This window comes from Eumetopias jubatus, unplaced genomic scaffold (assembly GCF_037043125.1).
Source record: "Eumetopias jubatus isolate StellerSeaLion01/CBP00866 unplaced genomic scaffold, mEumJub1_p1.0 scaffold_16, whole genome shotgun sequence".
Classification (NCBI taxonomy): domain Eukaryota; kingdom Metazoa; phylum Chordata; class Mammalia; order Carnivora; family Otariidae; genus Eumetopias; species Eumetopias jubatus.
The window spans coordinates 69,720,033-69,738,244 of NW_028274822.1; the positions used below are offsets into that span (position 1 = coordinate 69,720,033).

Consider the following 18,212-nt stretch of genomic DNA (forward strand, 5'->3'; position numbering starts at 1 on the left):
CTTAGGGTTGAAGTTTCTGCCCCTTGGCTGGTATTGAGACCTTGGGTCAGCAAGCCCCTTAACCCTTCAGTTATAGTCCCCTGCTTTGCTATCTATCTAACATTCCATTACTGGAATGAAAGCAGCTGATAGCATTTCGAGTCTCTTGATCTGATTAATAATGAGACTGAAGTAACTACTGGGGACTTTTAAGAAGGGATGGGTCCAGGAGATGGCTTTTTCTTGTCCCCTCAGGAGGACTTATTTATGTCTGCTACAGATCTTGAAACTACAGGCAGCTCTTATATAGGTGCTTTTGCAGGGTGGGGCGTTGGGAGTCCTGTTCTTCAAATCAAAAAGTTGAATGTCTAGTATCTCTCAGTGCACTTATTTAAAAGAAAAATTTATCCTAAAGATTTTGCCTTTTGCCCATATTCCAGCTAAAACGAAGGTATTAGATCCTTTAAATGTTAACAGTTGGTAGCTTCACTTAGACCTTACCTTCACATCCTAACAACAGCTGAACAATACTTAGTTTTCAATTTACCAGGCACCACAGAGTAAGACAAAACTGATTAGAGCAGATTACCTGTCTTCAGAGGGCTCAGTCTCACTAGACAATTATAATACAGTGTGATAAGTACTCTGAGAGACAACACAAGGGTTATAGAGAAAGTAGTGATTAATTTTTCTGGGCATGGTAAAAATGGGTAGGCAGGTCAGGCTTCCCAGAAGAGGTAACATTTGAGCTTTGCCTTGAAGGATGAGCTACAACCAACCTGTAGGCACGTGAAAATTGCCCTCATGCTAGGTTTCACATGAATACCTTAGATTGCCAAACCCTGGCTTAAAGTGGTGGTGCAGATACGTGGATGAAGGCAGGGTCAAATTAATTTGGTTCCATTTTTAAGCAGTAAGAGACTTGCAAAAACTAATCTTAAAAAAAAAAAAACCCACTAGAAAAAGAATGTGCTGCATTACAGAAAACTTGAAGAATGGGTGGCAGCAGGACCGCCATCCCCCTGCACTGTGTTGGTGTTCTGGCTTGTTATTAAGGCTTTTTTCTCTCCCAGCTCCTATAGGAAAGGAGCGGTTTTACTGTTGCAAATGCTGCATCGGCCCACGAGATCTGCCCTTAGAGTTATCTTGGTTCTGCATGTGTGAAGATGGCTGGGGCCACAGAATAAGTCTAGAGCGGTTCAGTTGATCAGACCATTTTTTTAAAAATTTTTATTGTTACGTTAATCACCATACATTACATCATTAGTTTTTGATGTAGTGTTCCATGATTCATTGTTTGTGCATAACACCCAGTGCTCCACGCAGAATGTGCCCTCTTTAATACCCATCACCAGGCTAACCCATCCCCCCACCCTTGATCAGACCATTTTTTTGTCCTGATTTTGCTTTCAGGCACAGTCGAATGCAATGGAGGAGTGGCCGAGGAGGATGAGGTGGAGGTCATCCTGGCACAGGAGCCTGCTGCTGATCAGGAAGTGCCGAGGGACGCCGTCCTGCCTGAGCAGTCCCCGGGAGAATTTGACTTTAATGAGTTCTTTAACCTTGATAAGGTGCCAGGCTTGGCTTCGGTGAGTGTAGCCACACACTTACAAACGAGATGGAGCAACTGTACGGTTAAATTTGACCTAAGGATTTAAGATACTCTTTTTAAAGTATTGTTTTGGTCGATGTGTTTGGGGGATTGAGGCTTTTATTCCTAAATATTATTTGAGTTTTCATGGCTTTGGTTTTAGAGGCCTAGTGGAAATGACCAAGTGAGAATTCTGTACCGGTTACCTCTTTTTCTAGGCTGGTAGCGTTGGACTAAGAATTCTTCAGATGTTAAGAATATTGTCTGCTTTTATTTTTAAATAGTTAAGGGTTTGTTATAAAGATTTGCTGTAGAGGTGGATTTTTATAACTGGTGATTAGCATCATGCTGATGTGTATTCCCTGCATAAGGTTGACTTAGGTGGTAACTTTGTGGTGTGATGGTTCTGAAAACCTTTAGTGAAAAGCACCTTGAAATACTATCAGTGTTACTGTTAAAATGTTGAGGTCCAGTCTTTCTTGACTTTCCAAATAGGAGCAGTAAGACATCCCAAATCTTCACTTGCTACCTGCCCTTGCTCCTATGCCCTTTGGTCCTTTAGGGATGACTATAGCCTCAACAAGTTGGAGAAAACATAGAACCCTGACGAGATTGTTCTGTGGTTATTGAAACAGTGTATAGAATCATGAAGAAACAATTTTTTTAAGATTTTATTTATTTGAGAGATCGAGAGTGAGCACAAGCAGGGGTGGGGCAGAGGGAGAGAGAAAGGGAGAAGCAGGCTTCCCGCGGAGCAGGGAGCCTGATGCGGGGCTCGATCCCAGGACCCCGAGATCATGACCTGAGCCGAAGGCAGACACTTAACCGACTGAGCCACCCAGGTGCCCATGATGAAACAGAATTTTAAAAAACATTTGGGGCACCTGGGTGGCTCAGTTGATTAAGCGTCTGCCTCTTGATTTTGGCTCAGGTCATGATTTCAAGGTAGTGAGATTGAGGCCCACATTGGGCTCCACACTGGCATGGAACCTGCTTAAGATTCTCTCTCTCACCCTGCTCCTCTCCCACCTCTCTCTCTCTCTCTCTCTCTCTCTCTCTCTCAAAACAAAAACAAAACCCACATTTGCCCAAAAGCATCTGTATGTTCTAGATGTCCCATTTACAACACCAAATACAGCAAATACATTTGACCAGTCCTTTAAAATTGGTGGTTCATGGAATTTAAGTGACTCTACTGCTTAACCGTAGTGTCTCCTTTTTTGGTTACTGTGTGAGCAAAGAGAACTGGGCATGACAGAAAGACAACATTGGCTTGTCTCCTTTGTCATTTGCAGCCTCGGTCCCCAAAAGATGGCCCCCCGAATAAGTGAGCAGACATTGCATAGGTACAGGGTCACAGGTGAGTGCTAGGGCAGCACTTCTGAAATTCTCTGTGATGAGGGGCCAAGCTATATTTCCAGTCCATGAGGACCAATAGTTTAGTATAAAGTACAAAGTCATAGCAGTGCCAAATCGCTATAAAAGTGTTTAAGCATTTACTTTGACTCTCTGAACTTCTCTGCACGTGGTCTAAGAGCACACTTGTCTAGAGCGCCCTTCAGGAGCTTGTGGAGTGTGGCTCTAAATCAACTGGCAACTGTGTGGTTGGTTCTGTTCCTTAAGTTCTAGCAGCAGTTTTAACTGTAAGTCTCCTAGTCAGATACCTCACTTACAATCAGCTAGTCAGTAACAGTCCTTTGGCTCACCATGAGCAGACAGGAGCTTAATTTCCTTGATGGAAAATTCTAAGCTTTTGAGGGGGACATTAGTTGCTTTTTCTTCCCCCCCTTCACTCTTAGGCAGAAATCTTACCATAAAATGTTTTTATAGCAAAAGGTCAAAATGTATAGGCCTATTCTTGGCTCCAAAATTGAGCACCTGTGAAACTTAACCCGTGTGCTTACACAGAAGAAGAATTTAAAACTAAACTTTAATAATAGGTAATATTCATTAGAGTGCTGATTGTTTTAGGCTTTACATACAATAATTCATTTAATGCTCACAAACCCTTTTAAATTAGATGACTATTTCCATTTTACAGATGAGGAAACAGGCACAGAAGCTTAAATAACTTGCCCAAAGTCACACATCCAGTAAGTGGTAGGCACTGAGTTTCGATTCATGGCAGTTTCAGTTAAGGGTCTTTTTTTTAATTCCCCATAACTATACTGCCTTTAAAGCATAAAAGGAGGTATAGCAGCTTCACAGTATTTTATCTTTTGGCCCTCACCCTCAACCAAAATTTGGCTAACGCTGAGTAGGAAATGGTGCTAGGCTAGGAGGTCTCTATGTTTTTCATGAAGGTCCTGCTCATTAAGGTGTGTATTCTATAGTAGGTTCACTTAAAAGCAAAACTGGGATCGGTTAAAAACAAATGCCCAGATTGTGCCATGTAATTCTAATTTTATGCTCGATAAATGACCAATTAGGAAAAATAAGAACTATATAGGATTTGAGTATCAACTGACAAATGTTATATAAAATGCTTGAAGTAGTACATGGCACTCAGTGAGCTCCACCAATGTTAGGTATTAATAGATAAAGACAATTATGGCTATATCTACTAGCATTGCAATACAGTAGAAGTTGAAAGTCATAAAAACCTACTCAAACCGAAAATTTGGATCACATATGCAAGTAATTTCAGTTTAATAATTAAAAATGTTTATTTGAGATATGACACAAGTCTTATTAAAACACCTGACATAACAGGTGCTTATGTGTGTTGAATGAAGAAAAAGGAAATCAGGGTGGATGAACAAGGACCATGACATAGAAAAACCTTGGTGGCATAATCAAAAGTGTACTCAGAAGAAAATGTGTATCTTTTTTTTTTTAAGATTTTATTTATTTATTTGACAGAGAGAGACATATCGAGAGAGGGAACACAGGGGGAGTGGGAGAGAGAGAAGCAGGCTTCCCGCCGAGCAAGGAGCCCCACGCAGGGCTCGATCCCAGGACCCTGGGATCACGACCTGAGCCAAAGGCAGACGCTTAACTGAGCCACCCAGGCACCCCAAAAATGTGTATCTTTAAGTACATTTGTTACAAATCCCAAAAATCAAACTGGAGTGAAACAAATACAAAACTAAAGAAATTTCCATAAAAGTGGAAAGTACTAGAAGAGCACTGATCAGTAAAACCTAGTAATTGTCAGAGAAAATATTTTACAGTATATTTTTGACAGAATACTATGAATCTTAAGATATGACTTGTCTAAATGACGTTGTTTGAAGGACCAGACTAACAGTCATAAGTTACCTTAAAATGTTATTAAAAATGCAGAAGGAAAAGTTTAAACATACCAGATTATAGTTCATAGGCTCCTCTTCTTGACCAGCTGATGGCTGACAAGAGCATAGGAGGATGTCTTGACCAAAAAGTCAGAGCAGCGTGTCCCCCTCTCCATTTCCTGTACCAAGGTTCAGGAAATCTCACTGCTGTTAGATCGTCCTTGCTTGCTGTGCGGTAAAAATGACTAGATGAATCTTCTTAGGATTCCTTTTGGGCTTAAAATGCTTTAGTTTCTTGAAATTGGCATTTCCACTAAATGTGTTTAAGAGTAATTTTATTTCTACTTTTTATGTTATAGCTATAAAAAACAGCTCTAACAGAAACAAAGTTGGCACTGATCAAAATATGGAAATGACTGTCTTACTGTCCCATCTTTAGAAAATGTCCGTATACTTTATATTCATGTCCTTTACTTTTTCATGTTCCTCTTGTGTATCTTCTCTTTTTTCGGATACACTATGATCAGAGGAAATAAAAGGATTGAATTGCAAAGAGATTTTTGGCTATTTATACAATTTCACATTCTTTTCAACTTTAAAACCTTTTTAATGACTATAGCTTTTAGTTTTAAAATAATTCCTATTTATCCCTAAGGTGGTTATATTTTAGATACAATTCTCAATTTTTCACAGTGAAGCATTTACTGAAAAAGCTTCTCTTATATTTTAAATTTGGCAAAATTAGTACACTTGAAAGTCTGCAAGTCTACAAGTGAGTGACTGAAACTGAATAGGAGTACCACAAGTAATAAATTAGCGTCATGAATTAAAATCTCTCATTCTTGTGTTCAGGAGAAGTATTTGTGGCTTAGTTTGGGTACATTATGAGAAAATTCTTCCAGATGAGAATGAAATAATAAATCTAACCTGTTGCTGAATTTTGACTGGAAATTGTAGGTTCTAGTCTGTAGATAAAACACTGTCACTACTTTGCCATCCATGTACCAGTTTGGGGGAAAATCTGTTTTCTCTTTATCATTGGTATAGAAATGAAAGTTTATGCCTTTCAAGGTGTGCCTCATTTTTTGGATTGACATTTGCTTTACCTTGTCTTTTCTAAATATTGATAAGAACACTGCATAAAGATCAATTTGGATAATTAACTGGATTTATGACAATAGAATTGAAGTATTCTTTTTAATGCGTCAATCTAGTTTTTTAGGATTGATCATGGAAATTACTATTATGAAATAGTGTTGAGAAATTGTTTCTGATCGTAGCACATTAATTATTCTTACTAAACTGAAAACTGTTGAGGTTGGATTTAAAAGAAAACAAACACCTGCAAACTCCCTATTAAGTTCAAACAGATATTAGAGATCAGTTAAAAGTTCATCTTTCACATTCTGACACTTTCTGAACTTGGAATGGAGGTATGATCCCTGTGAACTCCACTTCTTAGCTTCTGAAATTGTCACCATTGAATTTTATGATGTTCATTACAACCTTGAGAAAGTTGAAATTTGAAGCAAGGGCTTTCTTTCATCATCTCTCCATACTTGATATTTAGTTGAAGGCCACTGATCAGCTTGGCAATGGAATGCTTTACTGTGGTGCTGATTTTGATTTTGAAACTGTCCTCTGAGAACATTAACATTAAATAGTTCGTGGATTTTCTAATGAGGCGCAAAGGATAGAAAACCACATATTCTGTGACACGGAGGTTTTTCATTATATGCTAAGAAAGTACATGGTCAGTAACGCCCACCTTTGGGTTACTCAGAAATGACCCTGGAGGGGAAGAAAAATTAAAGATGTTGAAAATCGTAAATTCTGAGGGTGTTTACCTTCAGGTCAGCAGCATCAAAGGAAGTTTCAAAGTAAGTGACCTTTTTTAAAAATTTGAACCTTGTTATTCTTTTCACCTAGAAACCATTATCTTAGCTCCTTTTGTCTTTCCCTTTAGATGATAGAAGATGTTTTGGGAGAAGGGTCGGTCTCTGCCAGTCGGTTCAGTAGGTGGTTCTCTAACCCCAGCCGATCAGGAAGCCGATCCAGCAGTCTTGGGTCAACACCACATGAAGAACTGGAGAGACTAGCAGGTAAAATGGCTTCAGATTCTGACTTTGAAGGTGGTTTTGAGCCTTCTCTGACATGGTTCATTCTATCTTTGTTAGGGTCTGTTAGGGTTAAAGGGTCTCTGGATACTAAAAAACCAGAAAACCTTCAATTTGTACCCTTTTAATACTGTTGAAGATCTATTTCTGTGCTTTATTGGGACCAGTTAATTAATGAATATATTTACTTGCAATATTAGGTCTGGAACAAGCAATCCTCTCTCCTGGGCAGAACTCGGGGAATTATTTTGCTCCTATCCCACTGGAAGACCATGCTGAAAATAAAGTGGATATTTTAGAAATGCTACAGAAAGCCAAAGTGGATTTAAAACCTCTTCTTTCCAGTCTTTCTGCAAATAAAGAAAAGCTTAAGGAAAGCTGTAAGTGTTTATTAAGAGTCTGCTTTAGGCATTTGAAAAAGTGTGGATCTCAGTCTTAAGGCAGTTGGTTCTAACATACTGCTGTTTCATCAAAAGTCAAATAGAGAGTGGGTTTTAATGTATTTCAAAATTTTTATCAAACAATACCACCTCCTTGAGAATCCAGTAGTTAGTGGATCGTGGGCTTTTCCTCCAAGTCCTTTTCCTTAACCTGGAGCCTGATCATTATACTCCAGTTAATGCTGTAGTCCTCCTGGACATAACTTGGCAGCTTCTCACACCTTTGCCCCAATCTGCCATGTTCTTGCTTAGGTTATGCACCGTCAACATAAACCTTAGTAATAAAATAACCATAGTTACAGTGCAGGTAGCAGTCTTGCTGATGTTAGGCTATCTTGCATTCCTGTCCCTGGTAACAAGTCTCCAAAAGACTCATTACGAGAGGTCCTCCTGCAGGATGCACATTAGGATCTTATTAAGTCTTAAAGCGTAACACCCCATGGTTGTGGTCCCCCACCTTCTAGCATCTAAACATTTTAGGTTTATTTTATGCCCTCTCTTCCTAAGTACATAATTATGGCCTTGTTTCCACTGAGCAACCATGATTTTAAGAGTCTTCAGTTTGTGTGTTTTTGGTATCAGCCTTTTCTGACAACCTCAGTTCAACTGTGAAATTATTTTCACTTTAACCATCATGGTAGCCGAAGAGCATTCCTACCACATATTCCCTTGCTTGGCTTGATTTGGATTTTCTCAATCTTTCAGCGCATTCGGGAGTTGTGCTGTCAGTGGAAGAGGTAGAAGCGGGGCTCAAGGGCTTGAAGGTGGACCAGCAGGTGAAGAATTCGACTCCCTTCATGGCAGAACACTTAGAGGAGACCCTGAGTGCTGTAACGAGCAATCGACAGCTCAAGAAAGATGGAGATATGACCGCATTCAACAAACTAGTGAGCACCATGAAGGCAAGTGGGACTTTGCCTTCTCAGCCCAAAGTCAGCGTAAGTATTTGACACAAACCCCAGCCTTTTTTCTCCTTTTCCCTTTCTATTCTACTTCCCACTATAATAAATGGACTTACAAAATGGTATTCTGAGTAAGTTGAAAGTTCTTTAATAGTCATTTGATCCTTGATGCTTTTGTGTGTTCTTTAATTATCACTGTGCTATTTGTTATTAGAAAAAGCAGGCTTGTGGTTAATCTATATGTTTTATGGGTGACGGTGTAACGATTTGAAAGATTTGGATATAACTTTGTCATTGCTTAAAAAAAGTGTAAAAATATCTTTTTGGATACACTGCAGAGAAAGTTTTCAGTTTGTTCAGCTACTTAAGCCAAAATAACTCACCATGTTTTTATAGTAAAGTCTTTCTTTTCACATGTTTTAATCACCCCTATATACCTGGAATTACCTACTTTCTTGATTAGGCAGTTGGCAGTTGTACATATCATTTATAAAATATCTAAGATGGATTTTTCAAGACCGTTGCATTCTGTCAATTTACTAAATAGAAAAAGCTGTGACTTGTAAAAACATTTTGGGGCACAAATTTGGGTTATGCATGTGGTGACTGCATGTCAGTAAATGCAGGTGCATAGCCCATACTGGTCTTTGTCATAACACATTAGCAGTGGCTCCCAGCCATGGCCTAAAGTGTCAGTATTGCTATCCCTTGATGACAAAGGTGATAGAGGATGCTGGGCAAACCTGAATAATAAAAACATAAACGTAGGTTTCTTCTTGTTGCTAACTAGCAGCAAATTTATTGAATTGAATTTTGCCTCTTGTTTTCTCCTGTCATCTTTTCTGGGAGCTACAAGTTGGTCATGATTCATTGTGCCTCGTACCAAGGGAAGGAAACTGGTGTTTTTTATCTGACCAGCAGTTGGCAATAGATTCCAGCAGAGGTGCCATTGTTGCTGGCCTTACTGCCAGGACTGACTCTACCTCTGAAAGGAGGCATCTCCGGTAGACTTATTTCTTTGTATCTGACCGCACCATGCCAATTATAGGGGAATGTTTCTCTTAAACCGCTGTAGTAATGAGTTACTTAAGAGTTAGTTCCATAATTCCACAATGAATCACTAGATACAGATCTTTTCACATGAGGACCAGATTAAAAGATCACAAACTATCCTTTTTGCTTGTTCATCTGGGTCTTAGTGATTAGGTGCTTATAAGTAGCTTGGGTCACATCTTGGAAGTAGCTTCTTTTAGTGTGAATGAGTAAAGAAGTGGGAGCAGGGGGATTCAGTAGTTTACTTGATGTTTTGAACATTTTGTTTTAGATACGATGCTAGGGTTTGATACTGATAAAGTTGACCCTGCGTTGAGAGGGTAACTGGTTTGATGTTGAGGTTTCAGTGCTCTGAAATATATCTGGCCAAGGGAGTGAGCCTCAAACACCTGTGTAAAGGGATGGAGGATATAATTCAAGTTGCTACACAAAAAGTTCGCACAAACCTAACCTAGAAAAGAAAGCAACAAGGAAAGTAATGTAATAAGCACACCAGGTATTATCCCAAAATATCGCTTAATTTGCATGTTGTCGTTAAGTCATGGTCTATTCTAAAATCAAGTCTTCAATTACTATGGCTGTATGTGTCATGTATACTATTAATCTGCCTCCATCTTGTAGGTTCAGTCCTGTTGTTTTGTCACCAAAATAGGACATACTGGTTCACTCTAAACTCCATTTCAAACTGAATGGTAAAGGCTCTATCATCCAAATATAGTAAGCCATGTAGTGTAAAGTAGCCCATTTTTGTTAGATGGAATTAAATGACTCTTGAGGAGATCTCTTATTAAAAGCATCTGCAGTTAGGGGCGCCTGGATGGCTTGGTTGATCATCCGACTCTTGATCTCAGCTCAGGTCTTGATCTCAGAGTCTTGAGTTCAAGCCCCGAGTTGGGTGCCACACCAGGTGTAGAGCCTACTTTAAAAAAAAAAAAAGTTCCAATTCTAAAACCAACAATAAAACACTGGGTTATCTTTGGGCTCTTTGTCATACCTGAGGACATTGCTGTGGACCTCTGCAGCTTCACCTAGTAGAGGGGAAACTGTAACAAGAGAGAGCATTTCAGGCAAAGCTGAACGGGCACAGGGATGTCCTGAAGTGCAGGAGGTGATGCCATTTGGATAACTGCTGCTGCATTAAAAGAACAGAGTGGAGGATCTGAATTTTGCCCCATATGTGAGAGCCATTTTGGAACAGCTTGTTTAAAAATAATAAAGTTAAAATTTCCTGAAATGTGAAACTCTGAAATATAACAAATCTGGCCAAACTTTCATGTTGTTTACTAGGTTTTTAACTGCTATCTGTGGTCTATAAATCTTGTTTCAAAGATAATGGGTAGCAAAGGTTGCCTTGAAAATTAAAATCTATAAATTAGCACAGTTTCCTACTTGTGGCTTCTTAAGAAGTGCTCCTGTATTTCACCGTTTTCTTTCTCCCTTCTTTTGGTCACAGTGTTAGAAACAGTGAAATGCACTAGAGTTGCCACAGGGAGAAAAAGACCATATGAGAGTCTCTGAGTGGACTTTGCATATACATGTGAAGATTCTTTCCCTTTCCAGATCTTTGGGACCTGTCTGATGAGCAAGTGGAACAAGGGGATCTAAGTTAGTTTTCTGTGCCTTGGATATCATTCTGCTTAAGTGCCAACTCCCTGGGGAGTTTTTAATGCTTTCTTGTGGTTCCCAATGAACCTGTAAGTTAAGTGTGTAAGAAGGTTAAAACCAGTTTTCCTTTGACTTTTTTAGCGAAACCTTGAAAGCCATTTGATGTCCCCTGCTGAGATTCCAGGCCAGCCAGTCCCTAAGAACATCCTGCAGGTACTTCACCATCTTATACCAAGGCCTCGGAGTCCTGAACACTAGTCCTTTGAACTGGTTTTGTGTCCTGGCCCAGCTTCGGGCCTTCGAGAATGATCCATGTGGCCTGGCAATCGAGGATACAGTGTTACTACCTGACATAGTTCTGTGTTGCTCTTAGTCTCATTGTGGGGTGGGGAGGTGGCTGAAGATTACAAAGTAAGCCCTTGATTTCCAGTTTACAGGTTTACAATTTCTATAGAAATTGAAATATCTAACCTATATTTGTAGCACTAACTTAAAGCAAATGTTGTTAGCTGAACAATGACAGAAATGTGTTGCATGTACATGTGCCAGAGTCCTTCAGTGGAGCATGAGGGACATTCATCGTTGGCTTCCAAAAGTTAATCCATAATTCACAGCCTCTGACTAGGAGGAAGAAGTAGGTTTGTTCACAAGGATGACTCTTTCTGCCCTCAGGAACTTCTGGGTCCGCCAGTTCAGAGACCTGCTTCTTCCAATCTTCTGAGTGGCCTTATGGGGAGTTTGGAGCCTACAACAGCTTTACTGGGCCAAAGAGCACCCTCTCCTCCCTTATCACAGGTGTTTCAGACACGAGCAGCCTCAGCAGACTACCTTCGTCCTAGAATACCATCACCAGTTGGTAAATGCTGTTGTGCCGAGATGTATGTCCATTCTCCCCCAGTCCCCCCCCCACAAAGGTTATACTTGTCCCCTGGACCTTGCACAGTCTTCATGGGCATCCCTAAAGAGCTTAAAAAGAAATGTGAATTTATTATGCCTTTTGGGGGGGATGGTGAGGCCCAAAATTAGAAGACCGTTTATCTGGCTGCCCTTCTAGATAAATATACTCATTGTTCTTTCTCCTAAGATTGATCAAAATTGTATAAATTGGATCTAGCTTTTTTTTTTTTTTTTTGACAGATAGAAGCACTAGTAGGCAGAGAGGCAGGCAGAGGGAGAAGCAGGCTCCCCACTGAGCAGGGAGCCCGACGCGGGGCTCTGGGATCACGACCCGAGCCGAAGGCAGCCGCCTAACTGAGCCACCCAGGCACCCTGGATCTAGCTCTTTAGTCTTGTTCCTTATTTTGGGAATTCAGAGAAGTTGATTTGGCTTCCTAGGTTTTTCCTTGATAGAGTAGGAGTCAGGGTGGTGGCTCTCTACCAACTTAATGAAATTGGTACATATCAACTGTAAGGTCTTGTGGCTAAAAGCTGTCTTAGCATAAGGGTTATGTAAAATCTCAGTGTTCCTGTCACCCTGGATCACTTTAGGCTGATGGCCACTCTGGCCCCTTGCCAGTCATACCTTCAGAGTAAGCTTTTGTACTAGCCTTTCCCCAGTTAGTGAGATAGAATGGGAAGAGTGTCAGCCTCAAAGCCCTGGACTCTACTTTGGTTATCAGCTGGCTCGGTGATAATGAGCCATATCATTAACTAGAAAAGCACTTCTCTCTCAGATAGAGGTCTCAGCTCTGAAAGGGACAGAGCTGACAGCTTAGTGGGGTAGATGAATACACCAGTAATTTGGGTCATTAAGTGCTCTGATCAAGGTCCACATAGCCCAATGTGGGCGCACAGAAGAAGAGGGACATGATCAGCCCAGAAGTCAGTACTTGCCTGAAAGAGGGGATGTTCAAGAAGCAGCAGCATACGGTAGTGCTAATAGCTCTCTCATAGATGTGTGCGCTCTTGACACTCACTGGTACGCAACTTTCCCATCAGGTTTCACACCAGGACCACAGCAGCTCCTCGGAGATCCATTCCAAGGCTTGCGCAAGCCCATGAGCCCTGTCACGGCCCAGGTCTGTCTGAGCTTTTTCTCTAAGTTTTTTGCTTGCTTTTCATCCTTATTGTTGACTGTGGGATGGAGAATCATTGCAATGCTTGGAAGTGGTTTTGAACTACAATTTAAGCTCAGTAAAAGCTAGAAGATGGGTGAATAATTAAAGTCATACTTCATTAAAATCCTGTTGAGCGGATGGCAGCACAATTTAGTCAGGTTTGCAGTGCCTCATTTCTCTCAGCTGCTGCTTGAAACATACCTTTCTAAGTGAAGAGAGTCCTCTGTAAAACGTGCGTGGACTGGCCTCATTTTTCTGCTCATCTCCCTCTGCCACCTCCGTTCAGCAGATGAGCCAGCTAGAACTGCAACAGGCAGCTTTGGAGGGGCTGGCCCTGCCACATGACCTCGCAGTGCAGGCAGCAAACTTCTACCAGCCTGGTTTTGGCAAACCACAGGTGGACAGAACCAGAGATGGATTCAGAAACAGGTAAGTTACTAACTAATCCTGCTGCCCCTATGGGGATTTGCAAGTTAGTTTTCCACAAATAAGCAATTAGTTATCCACAGTGGTATCCTCTGTGGTACACACTGATGGGTTTCTACAATATATGGGGAGAATTCCGTCTCCAGATGTGCTGTAGAGGAAGTGATACGTTTGAATTCTGCAGGAGCCTAGGCTTTTCATTCTGCATAATTTTATTTATATTCTTGATTTAAAGCATTCATTTATACAAATGTAGCTAGCTGGCACAGCTCCATATTTGTTGTTACGAGATGATGAAAAGTAAAACCACCTAGCTTCCTCCTCTACAGATTCCTTGTTGAGTTACCAAAGTGTCCTTTGATGCAGGTTTGCTGATCCATTATCTGTTGGTCAGAGCTAATGGGTTTGTTGATCAAAGCTATAAACAAATGATTACTGACTTCAGTCTCCTGTTCCTTCCAATAGTTGCAACAAGTAGTAATATGAACCATAAATTAGGGGAAAGGGGCAGCAATACCGTTCTTTTTTATTATGAAATAAAACAAAACTGCATTAAACAAATGGGTAGCTTATTACAAGACAAACTCCTCTGTTAGCTACTCAGAAGCTCCCTCTGTGCCCTGTCCTGGTAATACCTCTTCCCTTTCTCAGATCCCATCCAGCCTTTAAAAGTAAATACGGGAGGGTAGGGGGGGCACACCTGGGTGGCTCAGTCGTTAAGCATCTGCCTTCTGCTCAGGTCATGATCCCGGGGTCCTGGGATCGAGCCCCGCATCGGGCTCCCTGCTCAGCGGGAAGCCTGCTTCTCCCTCTCCCACTCCCCCTGCTTGTGTTCCCTCCCTCGCTGTCTCCCTGTCAAATAAATAAATAAATAAAAACCTTTAAAAACATAAAATAAAAAATAAAACTTAAAAAAAATAAAAGTAAATACTGGGGTGCCTGGCTGGCTCAGTCAGAAAAGCTTGCAAACTCTTGATCTCGGGTTTATAAGTTTGAGCCCCACGTTGGGTGTACAGATTACTAAAAGAAAAAATAAAAGAAAATACCACTTTCATTTTTTTCAGTTTTATCACCAAAATGTTTATCCCTGATCATTAAGTCCTGCCCAAGCAATATACTTGGTAATTAAGAAGTACTTATATATTTATATGATTCTTAAAATTGTCATATCAGTGTCTCATTGTCTTCAGCTGGTTTTGTTGACACTTTCAGAAAACGTTGAAACCAGTAAGTACCCTGTATTCTTGCATAAATGTATTCTATCTGTATATAGTAGCCCTCAGCCTAAACAGAGAGCTCAGGACTGGTCTGCTGAGCTTCTCACTGGATTTCTCTCTGTAACGTAGTTTCTTAATAATTCATTGACTTGATTTATTGACTTTCAAAGCACTTTTGCTATCCAGAATTTTATTTGCTTTTGGCAGCAACCCTGTAAGGTAGATGGTATAAATTACTGCATTTCACAGATAGAGAAACTTAGATTTTTTTTAAAATGCAAGAGCCTCAGAAACTAATAAGGAGACCTGAGTCAGTGTCAGCAGGGCCTTCATGTTGTTTGAATCAAATGTTGACCTCTCGAGCCCTCCCCGAACACCCTGTATACACTTGTGTCCCCCAACAGACATGTCTGGGGTTTTTTTGTTTGTTTTTTATTGTACTTACCACCTTCTGGATTACTATTTTTTGTCTTTCTGCCCATAGTAACCCCTCTACCCTGCAACTAAAAGAATGTGATGAGGCCAGAGATTCTTTGTCTGTTTTGTTTATTGCTGTATCCCCCGCACTTTAGCCGGTGTCTAGCACATAGCGCATGCTCAAGTATGCTCATCAGAAGGAGTAAGTGCTAGGTGTGCAGAACCACCAGCCTTGGGGTTTTCCTCCTGACCACTCGGAGTACTACTGATCGGTTTCTCCATCATTGTTGCTCAGATTGGCGATATGGCAGCAGTGGGGCTTACCTGGTATAGATTGGAAAGAAGCCATGGGTTTAGGAGTCTCATCTGCTTATGATTTAGGAACTCCCAGAATCACTAAAGCTTTGGCCATCATGGTACAAGGTCTGATAGCTGAAATGGCAGTGAAACTCTCATTAACCAGTGAGCTCATATAATTCATTCTTCCCTGAGCCTTTTTACATCTTCAGCTGTTTTCTGTTTTCTCCAAGTGAAGGGAAAATGAGTAGAATGGGGCGAAAAGGGAAGTTTATTCTTTTACTCTTCGGGAGTTTGAGAGTTTGGGAGGCCTGGGATCAACCTTGTGTGTGGACCAGGAGTGATGGGGAATGCTGCATGTTACTAGGTCTTGAAATAGCTGAAACTCTTGGTACTCTGTTTGATTTGAAACAGTGTCTTACATGGCATCAGTTCTTTGCCAGGCCCTGTGCTAGTTACTATTGCTCCCTACTCTCTGGAGCACAGCCTGGCCCACAGAATGAAGATTCATAGCCTGACCCCCCCGACATAATCTACAAATAAACTATACACCAGCCCTGGATAACCCTACATTCCCAAGGCCTTGAACTTGATCCTTCTACTTGAATCGTTGTTCTCCATCTTAACAGCTTTCTCATTGGTCACACTCAGTTTAATGCAGCTTCTTCCCAGAGAAGCTTTCCTGGAGTCTCTTCAGTTAAGAGTGTTGTGTCACTCCTTCTGTATACTTTATTTTCCCTTTCACCTTATTGTTATCTAGTATCTACATGCCTTTTTTCTTTTTTTTTTTAAGATTTTATGTATTTGACAGAGAGAGACACAGGAAGAGAGGGAACACCAGCAGGGGGAGTGGGAGAGGGAGAAGCAGGCTTCCCGCTGAGCAGGGAACCCGATGCGGGGCTCGATCCCAGGACCCTGGGATCATGATCTGAACAGACACTTAATGACTGAGCCACCCAGGCGCCCCTAATATCTACATGCCTTAGTTTGCCCTGGTTAGTGTCCCTCTTCTAGACAAGAGTTCCTGCAAGGCCGAGGACCATGTTTAATCTTTTGTCTTCCCTCAGAACGTAGCATGTGGTTTTGCATATGTTAGGCACTTAATAAATGCTTGGAAAATTGAAATGGTTGAGGGAATGGGGTATTAAAGTCCTAGGCTGGTCTTGAGTATTCTTTGGTTTTAGGATTTGGAGTTTGAGCTGCTTGGAGCCCATACTGATACTTGGTTTGTTCACAGGCAACAGCGAGTGACCAAGTCACCAGCACCCGTGCACCGAGGGAATTCCTCTTCCCCTGCCCCTGCTGCCTCCATCACAAGCATGGTCAGTGACCTTTGCTTTTGTGAGTGACTTTAAGGCTTTCTCTGTTTGGTTGTGCTTATATTTTATCACTGTGTACCCCACAATGTCCTTAAGTGCCTTCCTAGGAATAACTGGCTTAATATTTATTAGATCTTCCCCTTTCAGGATACAGTCTAACTCTTAGGATTCTAGTGAAGCCCCTATACTGGGGAAAGTATGCTCCAGCAGATAGATGAGTATGGGCTAAAACATACAAGGTGATATAATATGTTCAAACAAATGAACAATTGGAGTGGGGAGTAGAGGATGATAGGGGTGAAAGGAGGTGAGATGGATGGGGGCTGAACGGGTTGGATCATGGGGAATCCAGTGAAACATGGTGGGAACTTCATAGATTCAGGTCTGTGATATGAATTAAAGCTAGGACAAAGGAGTTTGCTTATTTGTGTTGTTAAATCTAGTTTTACAATGGACTCATTCATATTAGCTTTTCTTTTTTTTAAGTTTTATCCCCCAGAAACCTCTATCGCCTTGTCAAAGCTGATAGACAAGGGGAAAAACTGTTACTCTGCTTCAGGACCAGGTCTTTGGCACCAAGCACTTTGAAGACAGGGTCTAGAAGGGGCTTCTCTGTTCCTAATTCATGCCCTGTCTCCTGCCATCAAGGAGTTAGGATTAATGAGAAAAGTCACATGCACAATAAAATCATCAAAGTAAAAATGGGCAGTGAAGAGATGGGGTCAAATGACCCCAAAAGGAATCCTAGGGGCTGAGGAGACTGTTAAGATAATTGTGAATTTTCTGGTAGCGAAGTTAAGATGGGATTCATTAAGAATATAGAGAAATTTAGGTTCTGAGGTTGTCTCTGAACTGTCCTTTCCCAGCTGGAAGGGCTGTTGCTCTAGGGTATACTTCTGGCCATGTTCTTCCGTGTTCTCAGCCTAATCCCAGGCTAGGGAAATGGCTGAAGCAGGGGCTGCATAGGTAGGCCCCTATCACCACAGACACAGATGAGTGGGTAGGTTGAAGTTCTGTGCTTTAACTACCTTTGTGCTCGAGCTAAATCTAGGTTTTGATGAGAATTTGATGTGAGCAAGGGATGATGCACTTAGGGCACCACCTGTCTGGCCCATCCTGTTTCTTTTCCTCCAGCAGCTAGACACCAGAACATTGGAGTTGGGTTTCTGCCACATGTAGCCAGTAAGGGGATTCGTCAGCTTATTGAGTAGTTTGACCAGTTAAGCCTGGCTTGATTAGGAAAGGCACTTAGAGAACATGCTAATACTGTTTTTCTCCGCAGCTTTCTCCTTCCTTCACCCCTACCTCAGTGATTCGTAAGATGTATGAGAGCAAAGAAAAAAGCAAGGAGGAGCCGGCATCTGGAAAAGCAGCTCTTGGTGACAGTAAAGAAGACACTCAGAAGGCCAGTGAAGGTAATGCAGAGCTATTGAGGGTGTACTGCCCAAGAAAGTATGTGACAGAGCATGGGCGTGAGTGCTCACCAGCTAACCTTATTCTCTGCAAATCCCTATGGAAAACCCTTGCCTGCTTTGGACCACAGTTCAGTGTCTGACAGA

The 18,212-nt window shown here is 41.3% G+C and overlaps 1 protein-coding gene across 4 annotated transcripts in view; it reads left to right on the forward strand.

Annotated features, from left to right (window-relative positions):
• Positions 1–18,212, forward strand: part of EIF4ENIF1 (eukaryotic translation initiation factor 4E nuclear import factor 1) — a 44,799-nt gene that overhangs the window by 23,260 nt on the left and 3,327 nt on the right. For 2 of the 4 annotated variants that reach the window (XM_028124721.2, XM_028124722.1), the window contains exons 7-16: positions 1,393–1,568; positions 6,770–6,905; positions 7,121–7,300; positions 8,066–8,298; positions 11,062–11,133; positions 11,593–11,776; positions 12,859–12,938; positions 13,264–13,406; positions 16,572–16,656; positions 17,936–18,068. In XM_028124721.2, coding sequence (XP_027980522.1) covers positions 1,393–1,568; positions 6,770–6,905; positions 7,121–7,300; positions 8,066–8,298; positions 11,062–11,133; positions 11,593–11,776; positions 12,859–12,938; positions 13,264–13,406; positions 16,572–16,656; positions 17,936–18,068 — 1,422 coding nt within the window. The remainder of the gene's footprint in view (positions 1–1,392; positions 1,569–6,769; positions 6,906–7,120; positions 7,301–8,065; positions 8,299–11,061; positions 11,134–11,592; positions 11,777–12,858; positions 12,939–13,263; positions 13,407–16,571; positions 16,657–17,935; positions 18,069–18,212) is intronic. The other 2 variants (XM_028124724.2, XM_028124725.2) reach the window with 2 other exon arrangements.